This window comes from Pimephales promelas, chromosome 3, assembly GCF_988280905.1.
Source record: "Pimephales promelas chromosome 3, fPimPro1.hap1.1, whole genome shotgun sequence".
NCBI classification, from domain to species: Eukaryota; Metazoa; Chordata; class Actinopteri; order Cypriniformes; family Leuciscidae; genus Pimephales; species Pimephales promelas.
The window spans coordinates 1,051,877-1,069,379 of record NC_142771.1 but is presented as its reverse complement, the minus strand read 5'-3'; the positions used below and the strand labels follow the sequence as shown (position 1 = coordinate 1,069,379).

Below are 17,503 nucleotides of genomic sequence, written 5' to 3'. Positions count from 1 at the left end.
TATCTAAAGGTACCGGTTGGCGGCCTTAAGGGTTCCGGCTTATGGGACCTTATTTCGGGAAATATATATATATATATATATATTAGTCTGAAAGTGCCCTGAAGTACATTGCTTATCAATTTAAAAGATAATTATGAAAGTCAAGAAAGTCTCAGTTTGTCATAAAATAAGAGTAACGTTAAGTTTTATGTGAAAAATCGCTCAATGAACTACATCTCCCAAGAAGTGGGAGCTGATTGGCTTCGGGGGTACGCGCGTGCGTTGGAGGCCGATGACGTCACTGCTCGCTCGCGCCGTCTCCCTCTACCCTTTCAGCGTCGAGTCTTCTGAGGCGAGGAGAGCAGTTCACGGTATTTCTCATCTTTACACAATCATTACACACACTTTATACAGTTTGATGAAGTGACATTACTAATTTCTGTGTTGTTTTCATATCACAGCGATACTTGTGCGTCTTTTCTATCGTCTTCCTTCTGAAATACACATTTAGTGCAGCAGCAGCGAGCCTGAGGAGAATATGTGGAGTTCATTCAGACCTGAGCGAGTGTGTGTTCGTTTGGTCAAGTCAAAGTTTAAGATCTACAAAGGGAATGAATGGATCTCGATCTCAACCCAGATAGCAAACTGACATTGAATCAACGTGGAAACATGACATCGAAACAACGTTGATCTGACATTGTTTTGCAACGACGCTCCGACTTTTAAAAAATCCGCTCCGCGCTCCGTTCAAAATCATGCCGCTCCACTCCACTCCACGCTACGCTCCCACTCCGCACACATACTCTGGTCATACTGGAACAGATCTGCTAAATGCTTTAAATTATTTTACTTTAATTTCACTATAAATGAGCCACGCGAGACATTAAAGCAATACCCTGCATATCCTTTACTCTTGGAACAATGGTGCTCTTTATTTTCAAAAGTTATACGATAATTTTCAGTTTCTGTGCATATAAAATGTTAATAATGATATATTGATAAATAAATCATAAGATCAAACTATATTTAAGTTGAACACATTATGCTGCTGTAATTATAAAGCTTTAAAAAGCTTTTAAAAAGTTCCAGACGATGAATAAGGGTCTTAACAAGCGAAACGATCGCTCATTTAAAAAAATAAATAAACTAAGTTTAAGTTTTATAAGCTCATGGTCGCCTTGCTCTGTTCTGTGAGATCCCTGAGGTTCACGAGTCTGGCCACTTTAATCAAATAGTGACTGGCTGTGTCAGACAAATAATTAATTTAATAGACAGTTTTGACACAGATCGCTTTGCTGAGACACAAAAGCTAGCGCAGATTGCACCCGATGTGCTTTTTACCTTTTCCTGGTCATGACGTCACCCGTTTGTGACGTTCATTCTTTCCATTGTAGTTGATACGTGCTTTAGAGGTAATCACGCGGGGGCGTTCCCAAAGCGTTTTCGATTCAGTGCGAGTTCCCTTGGAAAAAGTGAACAGAAATGTTAGCCTTTATCTTTGTCTATATATTTATTTTACTTCAGTATATTGCTACCCAGATAGCACAAGGCTGTTTGATGTCCTATTTACATCTGGAAGACGTATTTTCTATAGGACGTTTCCTGCATATGTCAAATAGACGTTTAGAAGATGTCTCTAAGATGTAATGAACATCTAATAAACGTCTATTTGACATCTGACAGGAAACGTCCTCTTGCAGATGAGCAAACACTCTTAAAAATACGTCTTCCAGATGTAAATAGGACATCAAACAGCCTTGTGCTATCTGGGTAATAATTTGTACAGTTATTATTGTTATTTGGTGTTCCGTTTATAAAGTTTATTCAAATGTTATTTAATAAAAATATCTCTTTTTTTCCCCGCAAAATCTCTTTTTTCCAATCCTGCACATCATCTGTGAAGCTCCTCCCACTGCAATCACATCATCAGTTGAGCTCCTCCCACTGCAATTCTCCAATAAATGTTGTAAATTCCCATCAGCTACAAGTGAAGACGAGCATCACGAAGAGCTGAAATTTGCCAAGACTGAGTTTATTAAAGAGGACAGTGAGAACATGAGTGATCCAGAACCCTGCAGAATGAAACACACTGAAGATCCTGAAGAACAAAGAGGTTGGTGTTTATTCTTCATTCATTTTATGATGCTGGAGAACATTCATGTTAGAAACATTCAAGCACTTCATCACTTTTAGATACGTTCTAGGGGGTTTCAACAAATGGTCAGTAAATGGAGATTTGAGAAATGTTTATATTTATTGTCAACATGAGATCCAGCTAAATATTATTTTATTTCGTTTTCAATAATAAAACAATTATAAAATTGTTTTATTTTATATCTGGTTCCCAATTTGCAACAACGTTACCAGAATGTTAGTCATTTTCAACAGTTTACAAAAGTATTATTTTTTAAGAATAATCAGGAAACACCAAGTTACTGAAAGTTATATTAGTCTGATATCATAAATTATTCATAGGTTTAGAGATTCTTCTTACAGTAACTTTGGTAACAGGGTTGATGAATACAGTCAATGATACAGTTTGTATAAAAAAAGAAAATGGGTTCAGATTATTCTCTTGTCTTCCCATCATGCAATAGAAAAAGCCCAGATTATGTCACTTCCTGTGTGTTACAGTTTTAAGAAATGCTGTTTTTGAAAGGAGGAAAATCATGTCAGGAGTAACAGGGTTGAGTGAAACATGTAGGACACAGATAATGCTAATAAAAATGGTTCATTTAAAACTAGTTAAAGCCGCTGCCACTCTACACTTTGAGCATGTGAAGTTTATAAAGACACTGCAACGGCTGTGAAATGACGTCACATTCTGTGGCAGCTTTTTTTTACTAGTGGTCGACCGATATATCGGCCTATATTTTAAATATCGGCATTGGCCGAAACATTTTTCTGATTGGCCAATGTGTTTGAAACGGGACTTTTATTTTGATGGTGCTGCTTACTTTTAATTTGACGGGTGACGCCGAGAACACCAGCGCCTGAGTCTTCATTAGTTTATGATCTCTGTCGGTCATATCTAATGTTTGACAGAACTGGGGGCTTCAGAACTAGTAATCAAATAAAGTAAAAGGTATGTGAAAGTAATGCGTTTGCTTTGATATTATTTCTGTTACAAAGGCAAACAATCAGCCTAAAATATTTTCTCATTTTCCTGTCAACATTCAGCAAATGTGCATCTACATCATTTAAGCAAATCTCTGAATATCTAACATTTAATTTCACAAATCTTGCAGATTTAATCGAATCCATCTTGTGAAGTGTACATTTGTAGCCGGCATAAACATGTTACTGCGAGTCAAGTCACCTTTATTTATATAGCGCTTGATGATTGTCAACAAGTCAAGAAAGTCGCAGTTTGATGTGAGACCGTTGAGGTATAAGACTGTGAAATTACGTAATTACAAAGACTACAAACCCCAAAGGCGCATATTTTCTCTCAATGAATGAAGCTAACTTTGCTGAGGCTAATGTCTGTCATTGTTTCTATAGTCTTACGTTATAATCGTAACGTTACGCCGTCATACCTGAGTGTGTTGTACCAGACTGCACACACATGAGCAGCGGGTCTCACTCGTTGTTTTGCTTCCCGGGAGATGTAGTTCATTGAGCGATTTTCACATAAAACTAAATGTTACTTTTCTGTTTTATGACAAACTGCGGCGGTTTTGACTTTCAGAATTATCTTTTAAATTGACAAACATATGTGTAATTCAGGGCGCAGTTCAGATGGAATAAAAAGATAAGTTGTCTCTTGCCATTGACTACCATTCATATTTTTTCCGAAATAAGGTCCCATGAGCCGGAAGAGGGGGGGCGGGACTTAGGCTCTCTATTACCGCCACCTACCGTATAAGATGACGTTATCAGCACGTATATCAGCTTATACGGTAGGTGGCGGTAATACTCCTAAGCAGTGAGCAGCCGGTAACAAGAAGTAGTCGAAGAAGAACGTCCTCATCTCAGTTCTCGCGCATGCGTTCTGGAAATCTGTTCCACTCTCCACTCTCGTCTCAAGGCCCACAAGGAAGTAATGGAATAGTCGAATAAAGTCGTTATTTATGTTTTTTTCACACAAAAAGTAGTCTTGTCGCATGATAAACTTATAATTGAGCCACTGTAGTCACATGGAATATTTAAACATTTTCTTTAATGAGTTTATGGGCCGTCAAGTGATCCACCTCTCAGATTTAATAAAAAATATCTTCATTTGTGTTCCAAAGATGAACGAAGGTTTTACGGGGTTGGTACAGCATGGGGGTAAATAATTAATGACTTAATTTTCATTTTTGGGTGAACTAACCCTTTAAACAATGACTTTTTTTGTGAAAAAACTGTAATGGGATTGCAGCCTAAGCATGTTTATTTTAATGATTTTTCAAAAATATAAGTATATTAAATGTATCTAATTTTATTTATTAGATTTTTTATTTATTAGGCAAGTTTATTTATATAGCACATTTCATACACAGTGGCAATTCAAAGTGCTTTACATGGAAGAAATTAAAATAATCAAAAGAAATCAGAATAATTAAAACAGTTTTATTACAGAATTAAAAAAATCATAATAATAAAAATAAAATACAGTAAATAAAACAATTTGGAATCAAAAATAAAATGAAGTACAGTAACAGTCAGACGAACAGTGGCACAGTGCTCATTCAGTAAATGCAATCAATATAAATAAAAACAGTTAAGAGTAAAAATAAAATAAAGTAATACCCCTATCTGAGGTGGAAGAGATTGAGTTGGTTTACGGTGCAACTGGACCTCCAGCCCAGGGACGTACTCTGCTGGGGTGGTGCTACACCAGTAATGCCCAGCGGGCCCCCACAGAGCACTTTTCTACCCTTAACAACGCTCTCAGCGACTTCTTATACTCTTAGCAGTATAAGTAACTTACTTCTTCACTCGCCTCATCGGAGTGAAGACTCTCCCGCTCTCCATCAAAATCTCTTCCAGTATACCCCTATCTGAGATGGAAGAGATTAGGCTGGTTTATGGTGCAACTCGACCTCCAGCCCAGGGACGTACTCTGCTGGGGTGGTGCGACACCAGTAGTGCCCGGCGGGGCCCCCACAGAGCACGTTTCTGCTGCCATTACCCTTAACGACGCTCTCAGCGACAGTTTAAGCAATTTACTTCTTCCCTCGCCTCATCGGAGTGAAGACTCTCCCGTTCTCCATCAAAATCTCTTCCAGTCAGAGCAGTATTAAAGCAGTTAAAGCAGTACAGTAAAAAAGTAAAAACAGTCAGATGTACAGTAGCACAGTGCTCATTCAGTAAATGCATAGCTAAAGAGATGTGCTTTGAGTCTGAATTTGAATGTGACTACTGTAGGAGCACACCTGATCTCTTCTGGAAGCTGGTTCCAGCTGCGGCTGCCATAATAGCTAAAAGCAGACTCTCCATGCTTAGAGTGAACCCTTGGTATTTCTAGCTGATGTGATCCTAGTCATCTGAGTGATCTGTTGGGTTTATATTCAGTGAGCATATCTGCAATATATTGAGGTCCTAACCCATTGAATGATTTATATACCAGTAATAATACTTTAAAATCAATCCTAAATTTAACTGGGAGCCAGTGTAAAGACCTGAGGACTGGTGTGATAGATAGATAGATGAAGTTCTTAAGGTGAATGCATAACTCGACACTAGGGGTATATATATATATATATATATATATATGTATGTATGTATTTATATATACACAGTGGGTACGGAAAGTATTCAGACCCCCTTAAATTTGTTCCCTCATTATTGTACACACAGCACCCCATATTGACAGAAAAGCACAGAATTGTTGACATTTTTGCACATTTATTTAAAAAAAACCTGAAATATCACATGGTCCTAAGTATTCAGACCCTTTGCTGTGACACTCATATATTTAATAGGTGCTGTCTATTTCTTCTGATCATCCTTAAAATGGTTATACACCTTCATTTGAGTCCAGCTGTGTTTGATTATATTGATTGGACTTGATTAGGAAAGCCACTTGATTAGGAAAGCCTTCCCATGGGCTCACCACCTGCAGGAGGAGCCGTAAGGGGCCGGTGCAGAGAGGATTGGGTGGGAATGGGAACTCCGTTGTTCTACTGGGGGACTTCAACGCTCACGTGGGCAACGACAGTGACACCTGGAGGGGCGTGATTGGGAGGAACGCCCCCCCCTGTATCCGAGTGGTGTTCAGTTATTGGACTTCTTTGCTAGTTATAGTTTGTCCATAACGAACACCATGTTCAAGCATAAGGGTGTCCACCAGTGCACGTGGCACCAGGACACCCTAGGTCGTAGGTTGATGATCGACTTTGTGGTCGTTTCATCTGATCTGCGGTCGTATGTCTTGGACACTCGGGTGAAGAGAGGGGCGAAGCTGTCAACTGATCACCACCTGGTGGTGAGTTGGATCCGATGGCGGGGGAGGAGGCTGGACAGACTCAGCAGACCCAAGCGTACTGTAAGGGTTTGCTGGGAACGTTTGCCCGAATCTCCTGTCAGAAAGATCTTCAACTCTCACCTCCGGCAGAGCTACGACCAGATCCCGAGGGAGGCTGGAGATATTGAGTCTGAGTGGACCATGTTCTTCACCTCCATTGTCGAAGCGGCTGCTCGGAGCTGTGGCCGTAAGGTCTCTGGTGCCTGTCGAGGCGGCAATCCTCGAACCCGGTGGTGGACACCGGAAGTAAAGGATGCCGTCAAGCTGAAGAAGGAGTCCTATCGGGCCTGGTTGGCTCGTGAGACTCCGGAGGCAGCTGACAGGTAGCGGCAGGCCAAGCGGACTGCGGCCAGGGTGATTGTGGAGGCAAAAACTCGGGCCTGGGAGGAGTTCGGTGAGGCCATGGAAAAGGACTATCGGCTGGCCTCGAAGAGATTCTGGCAAACTGTCCGGCGCCTCAGGAGAGGGAAACAGTCCCCTGCCAATGCTGTTTACAGTAGGGGTGGGCGGCTATTGACCTCGACTGGGGATGTCGTCGGGCGGTGGAAGGAATACTTCGAGGACCTCCTCAATCCCACCGTCACGTCTTCCATTAAGGAAGCAGAGGCGGAGGGCTCAGGGGTGGACTCGTACATCACCCTAGCTAAGGTCACAGAGGTAGTCAAACTCCTCGGTGGCAAGGCACCGGGGGTGGATGAGATCCGCCCCGAATACCTCAAGTCTCTGGATGTTGTGGGGCTGTCTTGGTTGACACGCCTCTGCAGCATCGCGTGGCGGTCGGAGACAGTGCCTCTGGGATGGCAGACCGGGGTGGTGGTTCCTCTTTTTAAGAAGGGGGACCGGAGGGTGTGTTCCAACTATAGGGGGATCACACTTCTCAGCCTCCCTGGGAAAGTCTATGCCAGGGTACTGGAGAGGAGAATACGGCCGATAGTGGAACCTCGGATTCAGGAGGAACAGTGCGGTTTTCGTCCAGGCTGTGGAACACTGGACCAACTCTACACTCTTTACAGGGTGCTGGAGGGTTCATGGGAGTTTGCCCAACCAGTCCACATGTGTTTTGTGGATTTGGAGAAGGCATTCGACTGTGTCCCCCGAGGCGGCCTGTGGAGGGTGCTCCGGGAATATGGGGTCCGGGGTCCTTTGCTAAGGGCTGTCCGGTCCCTGTATGACCGAAGCAGGAGCTTGGTTCGCATTGCCGGTAGTAAGTCAGACTTCTTACCGGTGCATGTTGGACTCCGGCAGGGCTGCCCTTTGTCGCCGGTTCTGTTCATAATTTTTATGGAGAGAATTTCTAGGCGCAGCCAGGGGCCGGAGGGTGTCAGGTTTGGGGACTACACGATTTCATCTCTGCTCTTTGCAGATGATGTTGTCGTGTTGGCTCCTTCATACCAGGACCTTCAGCATGCACTGGGACAGTTTGCAGCCGAACGTGAAGCGGCTGGGATGAAAATAAGCACCTCCAAATCCAAGGCCATGGTCCTCAGCCGGAAAAGGGTGGCTTGCCCACTTCAGGTAGGTGGAGAGATCCTTCCTCAAGTGGAGGAGTTTAAGTATCTTGGGGTTTTGTTCACAAGTGAGGGAAGGATGGAACAGGAGATTGACAGACAGATTGGTGCAGCTTCAGCAGTAAAGCGGTCGATGTACCGGTCTGTTGTGGTGAAGAAGGAGCTGAGCCGTAAGGCAAGACCTAGGACACGCTGGAGAGACTATGTCTCCCGGCTGGCCTGGGAACGCCTCGGTATCCCCCAGAAGAGCTGGAGGAATTGTCTAGGGAGAGGGAGGTCTGGGCATCTCTGCTTAGACTGCTGCCCCTGCGACCCGGCCCCAGATGAGCGGAAGAAGTTGGTATGGTAGGAAAGCCACACACCGGTCTATAAAAGACCTTACAGCTCACAGTGCATGTCAGAGCCAGTGAGAATCATGAGGTCAAAGGAACTGCCTGAAGAGCTCAGAGACAAAATTGTGGCAAGGCACAGATCTGGCCATGATTACAAAAAAAATTCTGCTGCACTTAAGGTTCCTAAGAGCACAGTGGCCTCCATAATCCTTAAATGGAAGACATTTGGGACGACCAGAACCCTTCCTAGAGCTGGCCGTCTGGCCAAACTGAGCTATTGGGGGAGAAGAGCCTTGGTGAGAGAGGTAAAGAAGAACCCAAAGATCATTGTGGCTGAGCTCCAGAGATGCAGTCGGAAGATGGGAGAAAGTTGTAGTAAGTCAACCATCACTGCAGCAATCCACCAGTCGGAGCTTTATGGCAGAGTGGCCAGACGGAAGCCTCTCCTCAGTGCAAGACACATGAAAGCCCTAATGTAGTTTGCTAAAAAACACCTGAAGGACTCCAAGATGGTGATACATAAGATCCTCTGGTCTGAGACCAAGATAGAACTTTTTTGCCTTAATTCTAAGCGGTATGTGTGGAGAAAACCAGTAACTGCTCATCACCTGTCCTATGGCCGTTCATGACGAGTACGACAAACTGCTTCCCGTTTTGAGCGTCTCTCTTCCAGAAATGACTTGTAAGCCTCCTGAGAGTCCCTGCGGCCATTGTTAATTGCTCTGTGCCATTTGGTTCTGTCATTTGCAAGTGCCTCCCAGTTGTCCAGGTTGATGGAGAAAGCCTGAAGATCCCTCTTAATGACGTCTTTAAAACGTAGATGGGGTGACCATGTTTGTGGGGGGCATTTGCAGCTCACCATAAAGCAAGATTTTTGGAAGGCGAATGTCATTCATTCGATATACACTCACCGGCCACTTTATTAGGTACACCTGTCCAACTGCTCGTTAACACTTAATTTCTAAGCAGCCAATCACATGGCGGCAACTCAGTGCATTTAGGCATGTAGACATGGTCAAGACAATCTCCTGCAGTTCAAACCGAGCATCAGTATGGGGAAGAAAGGTGATTTGAGTGACTTTGAACGTGGCATGATTGTTGGTGCCAGAAGGGCTGGTCTGAGTATTTCAGAAACTGCTAATCTACTGGGATTTTCACGCACAACCATCTCTAGGGTTTACAGAGAATGGTCAGAAAAAGAAAAAACATCCAGTGAGCGGCAGTTCTGTGGGCGGAAATGCCTTGTTGATGCCAGAGGTCAGAGGAGAATGGCCAGACTGGTTCAAGCTGATAGAAGGGCAACAGTGACTCAAATAACCACCCGTTACAACCAAGGTGGGCAGAAGAGCATCTCTGAACGCACAGTACGTCGAACTTTGAGGCAGATGGGCTACAGCAGCAGAAGACCACACCGGGTGCCACTCCTTTCAGCTAAGAACAGGAAACTGAGGCTACAATTTGCACAAGCTCATCGAAATTGGACCATAGAAGATTGGAAAAAACGTTGCCTGGTCTGATGAGTCTCGATTTCTGCTGCGACATTCGGATGGTAGGGTCAGAATTTGTCGTCTACAACATGAAAGCATGGATCCATCCTGCCTTGTATCAACGGTTCAGGCTGGTGGTGGTGGTGTCATGGTGTGGGGAATATTTTCTTGGCACTCTTTGGGCCCCTTGGTACCAATTGAGCATCGTTGCAACGCCACAGCCTACCTGAGTATTGTTGCTGACCATGTCCATCCCTTTATGACCACAATGTACCCAACTTCTGATGGCAGGATAATGCGCCATGTCATAAAGCTGGAATCATCTCAGACTGGTTTCTTGAACATGACAATGAGTTCGCTGTACTCAAATGGCCTCCACAGTCACCAGATCTCAATCCAATAGAGCATCTTTGGGATGTGGTGGAACAGGACATTCGCATCATGGATGTGCAGCCGACAAATCTGCGGCAACTGTGTGATGCCATCATGTCAATATGGACCAAACTCCCTGAGGAATGCTTCCAGCACCTTGTTGAATCTATGCCACGAAGAATTGAGGCAGTTCTGAAGGCAAAAGGGGGTCCAACCCGTTACTAGCATGGGGTACCTAATAAAGTGGCCGGTGAGTGTATATGCCTGTCCAACAGAGATGGCGTTCGCGAAGGATGGTGTACAGGTCACTAGAACCAGTTCTCTCAAGTATGGCAGAGTTTGGCAAATGATCCTTCCAGCATTCACCGACTATGGAACGAAGGCAGCGGAAATGGAAGGCGTTAAGGCAATGTTCGTGCCTCCTGTATGTTCTCTATGTCTCACTTGCATATAGTAAGGTGCTCAATACACATGCATGGTAAACACGGACTTTGGGGAGCAATGAGAGGTTCTTGTTGTGCCAGACACGCTTGCTCAATTTTCCAGACATTGATGATGCCTTCCCAATGTGTATGTCAAGCTCTACATCAAGGTTATTGTTGTTTGATACTGTGGAACCCAGGTAGGTGAATTTGTCTACCACAGAAAGACATGTGTTGTTAATGTATACTGTAGGGTTTAGGGTTGCAGGTTGGGCAAGAATAACTGTCTTGTTGAGACTAATCTGCAATCCAAACTCTAGACATGCAGCAGCAAAAGATGAGCAGAGTAGTTGTAGATCTGCCTCTGAGTGGGCAAGAAAGGCAGCATCATCAGCATAAAGCATAAAGAACATCAACAAAAACATCAGCATAAAGCAGCTCACGTACCAGAACATGGCGCACTTTAGTCTTCACCCGCAGTCTGGCCAGATTGAACAGTTTTCCTGAGCTGCGGGTATGTAGAAGGATACCCGAGTCATCAGGGAAGGCACGGCGTAGTAGGGCAGAGAAGAAAATTCTGAAAAGGGTAGAGCAAGGACAAATCCCTGCTTTACCCCACACCTTATCTGGAACTCGTCAGAGCGAGTGCCTTCAGGCTGTACAGTCACCTTCATGCCCTCATGAAACTCAATGATCACCTTTAGTAACTTTGGAGGGCAGCCAAGTCCATATCGACTAACGTAGTCAAAAGCCTTGGTCAAGTCTACAAACACCAGGAGTAGAGGCTTGTGCTGTTCAATACACTTTTCCTGTAGTTGACGGACACAGAAAACCATGTCTGCTATGGAGCGGCCAGCACGAAATCCTCACTGGCTTTCAGGAAGAATACGGTCAGCAAGGGTTTGTAGACGTGGTGGAATAGTGCGAGCAAGTATCTTGCCAGCAAGACTGAGTAGAGATATTCCTCTGAAGTTGTTACAGTCTGCACGGCTCCCCTTGTTTTTATAGATGTTGATGATGTTGGCATCTCTAAGGACATCTGGGAGAAATCCACTGTTCCAGCACATCACAACCAGATGATGTAGGACAGAGGCAAGAACATCACCGCCTCTGTCCTACATCACCTGTTCAATACAGTCACAACAGTGAAGCGTGGTGGAGGCAGCATCATGCTGTGGGGGTGTTTTTTAGCTGCAGGGACAGGACGACTGGTTGCAATCGAGGGAAAGATGAATGCGGCCAAGTACATGCATATCCTGGACGAAAACCTTTTCCAGAGTGCTCTGGGCCGAAGGTTCACCTTCCAACAAGACAATGACCCTAAGAACACCGCTAAAATAACGAAGGACTGGCTTCACAACAACTCCGTGGCTGTTCTTGAATGGCCCAGCCAGAGCCCTGACTAACCCAATTGAGCATCTCTGGAGAGACCTGAAAATGGCTGTCCACCAACGTTTACCATCCAACCTGATAGAACTGGAGAGGATCTGCAAGGAGGAATGGCAGAGGATACCCAAATCCAGATGTGAAAAACTTGTTGCATCTTTCCCAAAAAGACTCATGGCTGTATTAGATCAAAAGGGTGCTTCTACTAAATACTGAGCAAAGGGTCTGAATACTTAGGACCATGTGATATTCCAGTTTTTCTTTTTTAATAAATGTGAAAAAATGTCAGCAGTTCTGTGTTTTTCTGTCAATATGGGGTGCTGTGTGTACAATAATGAGGGGAAAAATGAACTTAAATGATTTTAGCAAATGGCTGCAATATAATAAAGAGTGAACAATTTAAGGGGGTCTGAATACTTTCTCTACCCACTGTATAATCAATTTATAAAAAGGCATCAAATTATCAAAGCAGTTGTCTACTTTCTACTTTTATATCAGGACTCACTTTCATGTCCTTTCACTGTATTTTTCTCTCTTTGAATTATATTTATGTACTGAAAATTGTTTTTAACAACTTTTTCCTTTCCTGTCAGACCTGATTGAAGAGAGCGAGGAGAGAGAAGAACTGAGTGAAGTGAAGGAGGAGAGAGAAGAACTGAGAGAAGTGAAGGAGGAGAGAGAAGAACTGATGGAAGTGAAGGAGGAGAGAGAAGAACTGCGAGAAGTGAAGGAGGAGAGAGAAGAACTGAGAGAAGTGAAGGAGGAGAGAGAAGAACTGAGAGAAGTGAAGGAGGAGAGAGAAGAACTGAGAGAAGTGAAGGAGGAGAGAGAAGAACTGAGAGAAGTGGAGGAGGAGAGAGAAGAACTGAGAGAAGTGAAGGAGGAGAGACAACTGAGAGAAGTGAAGGAGGAGAGAGAAGAACTGAGAGAAGTGGAGGAGAAGAGAGAAGAACTGATGGAAGTGAAGGAGGAGAGAGAAGAACTGAGAGAAGTGAAGGAGGAGAGAGAAGAACTGAGAGAAGTGAAGGAGGAGAGAGAAGAACTGAGAGAAGTGAAGGAGGAGAGAGCAGAACTGATGGAAGTGAAAGAGGAGAGAGAAGAACTGAGTGAAGTGAAGGAGGAGAGAGAAGAGCTGAGAGAAGTGAAGGAGGAACATCATGTCCAACCTGGAGGAAAACCCTTGAGTCGCTTAAAGACTACAGCGGACCATTTAAAACTGCACGAGAGAATTCACACTGGAGAAAAACCTTACGAGTGTTCACACTGCGACAAGAGATTCAGTCACTCATCAACTCTGAAAACACATGAGAGGATCCACACTGGAGAAAAACCTTACAAGTGTTCACACTGCGACAAGAGATTCAGTCACTCATCATCTCTGAAAATACATGACAGGATCCACACTGGAGAAAAACCTTACAAGTGTTCACACTGTGACAAGACATTCAATCAATCAAATCTGAAAACACATGAGAGGATTCACACTGGAGAAAAACCTTACAAGTGTTCACACTGCAACAAGAGATTCAGTCACTCATCATCTCTGAAAATACATGACAGGATCCACACTGGAGAAAAACCTTACAAGTGTTCACACTGTGACAAGACATTCAATCAATCATCATCTCTGAAATCACATGAGATGATCCACACTGGAGAAAAACCTTACAAGTGTTCACACTGTGACAAGACATTCATTCAATCATCATCTCTGAAAACACATGAGAGGATCCACACTGGAGAAAAACCTTACAAGTGTTCCCACTGTGACAAGAGATTCAGTCACTTATCATATCTGAAAACACATGAGAGAATCCACACTGGAGAACAACCTTACAAGTGTTCACACTGTGACAAGAGATTCAATCACTCATCATATCTGAAATCACATGAGAGGATCCACACTGGAGAAAAACCTTACACATGTTCACACTGTGACAACAGATTCAGTCACTCATCACATCTGAAAAGACATGAGAGGATTCACACTGGAGAACAACCTTACAAATGTTCACACTGTGAGAAGAGATTCAGTCACTCATCATATCTGAAATCACATGAGAGGATCCACACTGGAGAAAAACCTTACAAGTGTTCACACTGTGACAAGACATTCAGTCACTCATCATCTCTGAAAACACATGAGTGGATTCACATTGGAGAGAAGCCGCATGTATGCCATTTAATCTTGAAACAATTTCACATACAAATATTATCTTGATGTTCACATGTACCCCTTTTCCACCAAAAAAAGAACTGGTTCGGAACTGGTGCTGGTTCAAAGTTGGTTCGGAGTTGGTTCAACTTGCGAACCGCTTCAGAACCTATTTGTTTTTCCACTGAGAGTGCCCAGGGAACGACGTCGTTACGTCACTGTGTACGTCGCTATACGTCTTAGCTAGAAACGCTTGCAAGTACAACATTACTTTCGGATTATCTCTAACTCGTGTACCAAGAAAGCTTTAAAAACAATGAAAATATGTAAGTCTTTTAATCTTTTCGTTTGATATGTAAACTTTTCTGATAAGTGATGAAGCCCTCTGTCTTGTGTCTTCTTTTCTTTCCATTTATTTGTTCTATATTGTGACTGTTTTCTTCTTTGATTATAATGTCTTCAATAAAAAAATTACAAAAATAGAAACGCACTTGGCTGTGCGATCCTTTATTATGGTCAGAAAATATGTTAAAGCAGCGCTCAGTAAGACTGGAAACTTCTTTGCTGTTTTCTCGCAGGTTTCTCTCTCGAGCTCCCCCTACAGTTTCGGAGTATATATATATGAGAAAACTGTCGTAAACTCGTTGTCAACTCCCCCTCCCATCTCGTTCAGGCAGGTCATGTGAATTTGTTTTCAGAGAAGCCGGCGAACAAACGGATTTTGTCCGTCCCCACCACTTTTGAAACATCTCGCGGCACAGATGTACCAATGCAATTAAAACATCTCCAGTTAACAGCATTCGTTTTATTTGTTTGTTAAATAACAGGCGATCTAGCACTGAAATGTGTTGGCTTCTCTCAGAAACGCGCTTCAATCCGTTGCGGAGATTCTTTCCGGTGAAATCACAAATCAAAATGCACACAAACGTGTCCCTTTTTCTCATGGTTTCTAATTCCTCTCTCGTATATTTTTCCCCATTCATCAAAACATATAAAACAACTGATAAACATTATATCAATTCAACCACTGATAAACATTATTGGTTTTGATGAGGGGGAAATAAAAACTATTCGAGTGCGGAATTCTACCTCTGGACGGACCATCACTGTACATATCAAGGGCGTATATTTTCTATATACCCACTATACTCGGACATTGTGCTCATTTTTATTTATGTGCATCAGGAAGCTACAGGACATCGTCTTTCAAAACATTACCTACTCAAAAGAGAAAAAAAGAATGAATGCGTTACCCAGCACTTTTGAAAATGCCCTTCCGAATGCGTCTCTGTCCCCAGCACATTTCAAACCAAACTGACGCCCGAGCCATGTCCACTGAGGTATGTATGATTCTCAGAACAATATTATTCAAATGTTGAGATAGTGTATATTTTTATTGTGTTACCAAACGTTATCAGTAACATTATGGTTAAAAATCAATAATACTATAAGAAAAATTTCCGCTATTTATTTATTTTTAGTTTAGCCTACAGCTATAGCTACTTTGATTATGCATTATCAAAATACATGTTACGTTACATTCATCATTTTTCTGGTGATCCGAGTTGTCTATCGTAACGATTGACCAAAGAAAGTCAAACACGTTTAATTTGTTTATTGCAAGTTTGTTTATTTTATTATTGAAGCTTGAGACCGGTGGTACAGGTGGTCTGGGGTGCCTCGGAGTTGATAACACTTGCTAATGCTTGTAGCTAAAAAGGAAAAAGAAAATGTATCAATCTTTTATCAACATATCATTTATACACAAGGTCAAACTAGCACAGATGGAGTTGCATGTGTGAAGTTGCAATGCAATTTCTCGTTTACTTATAGTTCTGTTTGTGTAAATGTGGGTAAATAAATATAAAAAAGTTGCATTATTAGCTAGCAGCTCTCGTGTCGGTTTATGCATTATATATCAAGTCAGCAGCACAGTATAACGTTACTAATTCTGAGGCTGACGACAAGCTAAACTAATGCATAATTTGTAGAATTTCATATCGATTTATAGGCGATCTGAGAAACACAAATAAACCCTGATAGAGGAACGGACAAAACACTTACTTACAGAAAACAAGCAAGTTTGTTTGCTAATGAAAATGCTAACATCTAAGTTACAGTATCTAACGTACTAGTAAGCCGGTAACAGACAGCTAGCATAATAATAAAAAAAACAGACAATAGCAAACATCCCGACTCCCGAGGTCACAATTACAAGAAATACAAACATTAAACACAGTTTATTATAAAGATACTTACAAGTGCAACAGCAAGAAGGCCAGGTCAGCATCGGTTTTGCAGGCTTCGCTTTCTTGCAGTTCTCTCTATTCTGAAAAAGCCGGTCCGTTTTCTCTTTCTTTGTTTCTCTGATAAACACTTCCGAGCTTTCTTCTTCTTCTTTTACATCAGCCATCACGAAAACTTGAAGAATTCAATATCTAGCGTTACCTTTTTCTTATAGCTAGCCGGCTCCTGGATGGCCGGGGGCGTGTACGCATGCGTGTGCGCGTATAGTGCCGTAAAGCAATTCGTTACCTCGCGAGACCTGAAATCTCACGATACTTCCTAACACTGAGGCCGGCGAGCCGCCGGCCCAAAGTTGCAAGGGTGGTTTTGCGGCTCACAGGCACCAGGGGGGTGCGAGATGATCACCATTCAACACGAAATCAGTAATATTAACATTACAATGACTCCAAAGCTGTTCAGTTAAGGTAAAAAAAGTTACTTAGTTCTGCTTTAAGAACACATCTAAACCCGCCCCAGCCCCCGACGTAAGCATGACGTGGTAAAAGAACGGTTCTAGTCCAGCAAAAAGTTGGTGCCGCTTTGGAACCAGTTCTCCTGGCCGAGAACCGGTTCTTTGGCTGTCGAAACACAAAGAACTGGTTCGCGCGCAGGCACCGGCTCCGAACCGGCTCTCAAAATGCTTTGGTGGAAAAGGGTTCATCTTCAACCCTCTTCAACATGTCTCTTCGAGATCTCCTTTTCAGTCCATTTAGTTTAGTTTTCTTTTGTTTTCCCATTTCGTATTCTACTTTGTTCATTTCCACAGACGGGTGAAATGAACTTAGCCTGAATTCAAGGGACTTTAAATCCGCCGTGTCTCCATACACCGGAAGAACCACGGAGAAGGACACCACAACCACGCGCCTTCCTTGCTCAGCAACATAAGAGAACCATTTGTGCTAGTATTCGTTTTATCAAGCTTTCAGAGCATTTAAGATTTGTTCACCCCATTTAGCGTGATTTGATATCTTGGTGTCTCTATCTCAAGGTTCCTTTCTCTGTGATTTTGCCATACTGTTGACCACTTTCTACCTTTTATCTCTCATTTTCTTTCATTGTTTTGTTGCTTTAATCTGTTTTATATACATTAGAGATGGGACGATTACAGGTTTCACTATAAACCAC

General features: G+C 42.9%; 1 protein-coding gene across 1 annotated transcript; it reads left to right on the top strand.

Moving 5' to 3' along the window:
- Window positions 1-281: 281 nt before the first annotated feature.
- LOC120484907 (uncharacterized) lies at window positions 282-14,582 on the top strand. Its single transcript, XM_089129097.1, has 3 exons — window positions 282-350; window positions 1,883-2,092; window positions 12,531-14,582. The coding sequence occupies exons 2-3, from the start codon at window positions 2,035-2,037 to the stop codon at window positions 14,156-14,158; spliced, it is 1,686 nt and encodes a 561-aa protein (XP_088985223.1). The 5' UTR covers window positions 282-350; window positions 1,883-2,034; the 3' UTR covers window positions 14,159-14,582.
- The last annotated feature ends 2,921 nt before the right edge of the window (window positions 14,583-17,503 follow it).

Excerpts from the sequence above, each read along its gene's own strand:
- LOC120484907 (XM_089129097.1), top strand. The coding sequence starts at position 2,035 with ATGAGTGATCCAGAACCCTGCAGAATGAAACACACTGAAGATCCTGAA. Across the intron at positions 2,093-12,530 it reads AGATCCTGAAGAACAAAGAG|ACCTGATTGAAGAGAGCGAG; the intron begins GTTGGTGTTTAT and ends CTTTCCTGTCAG.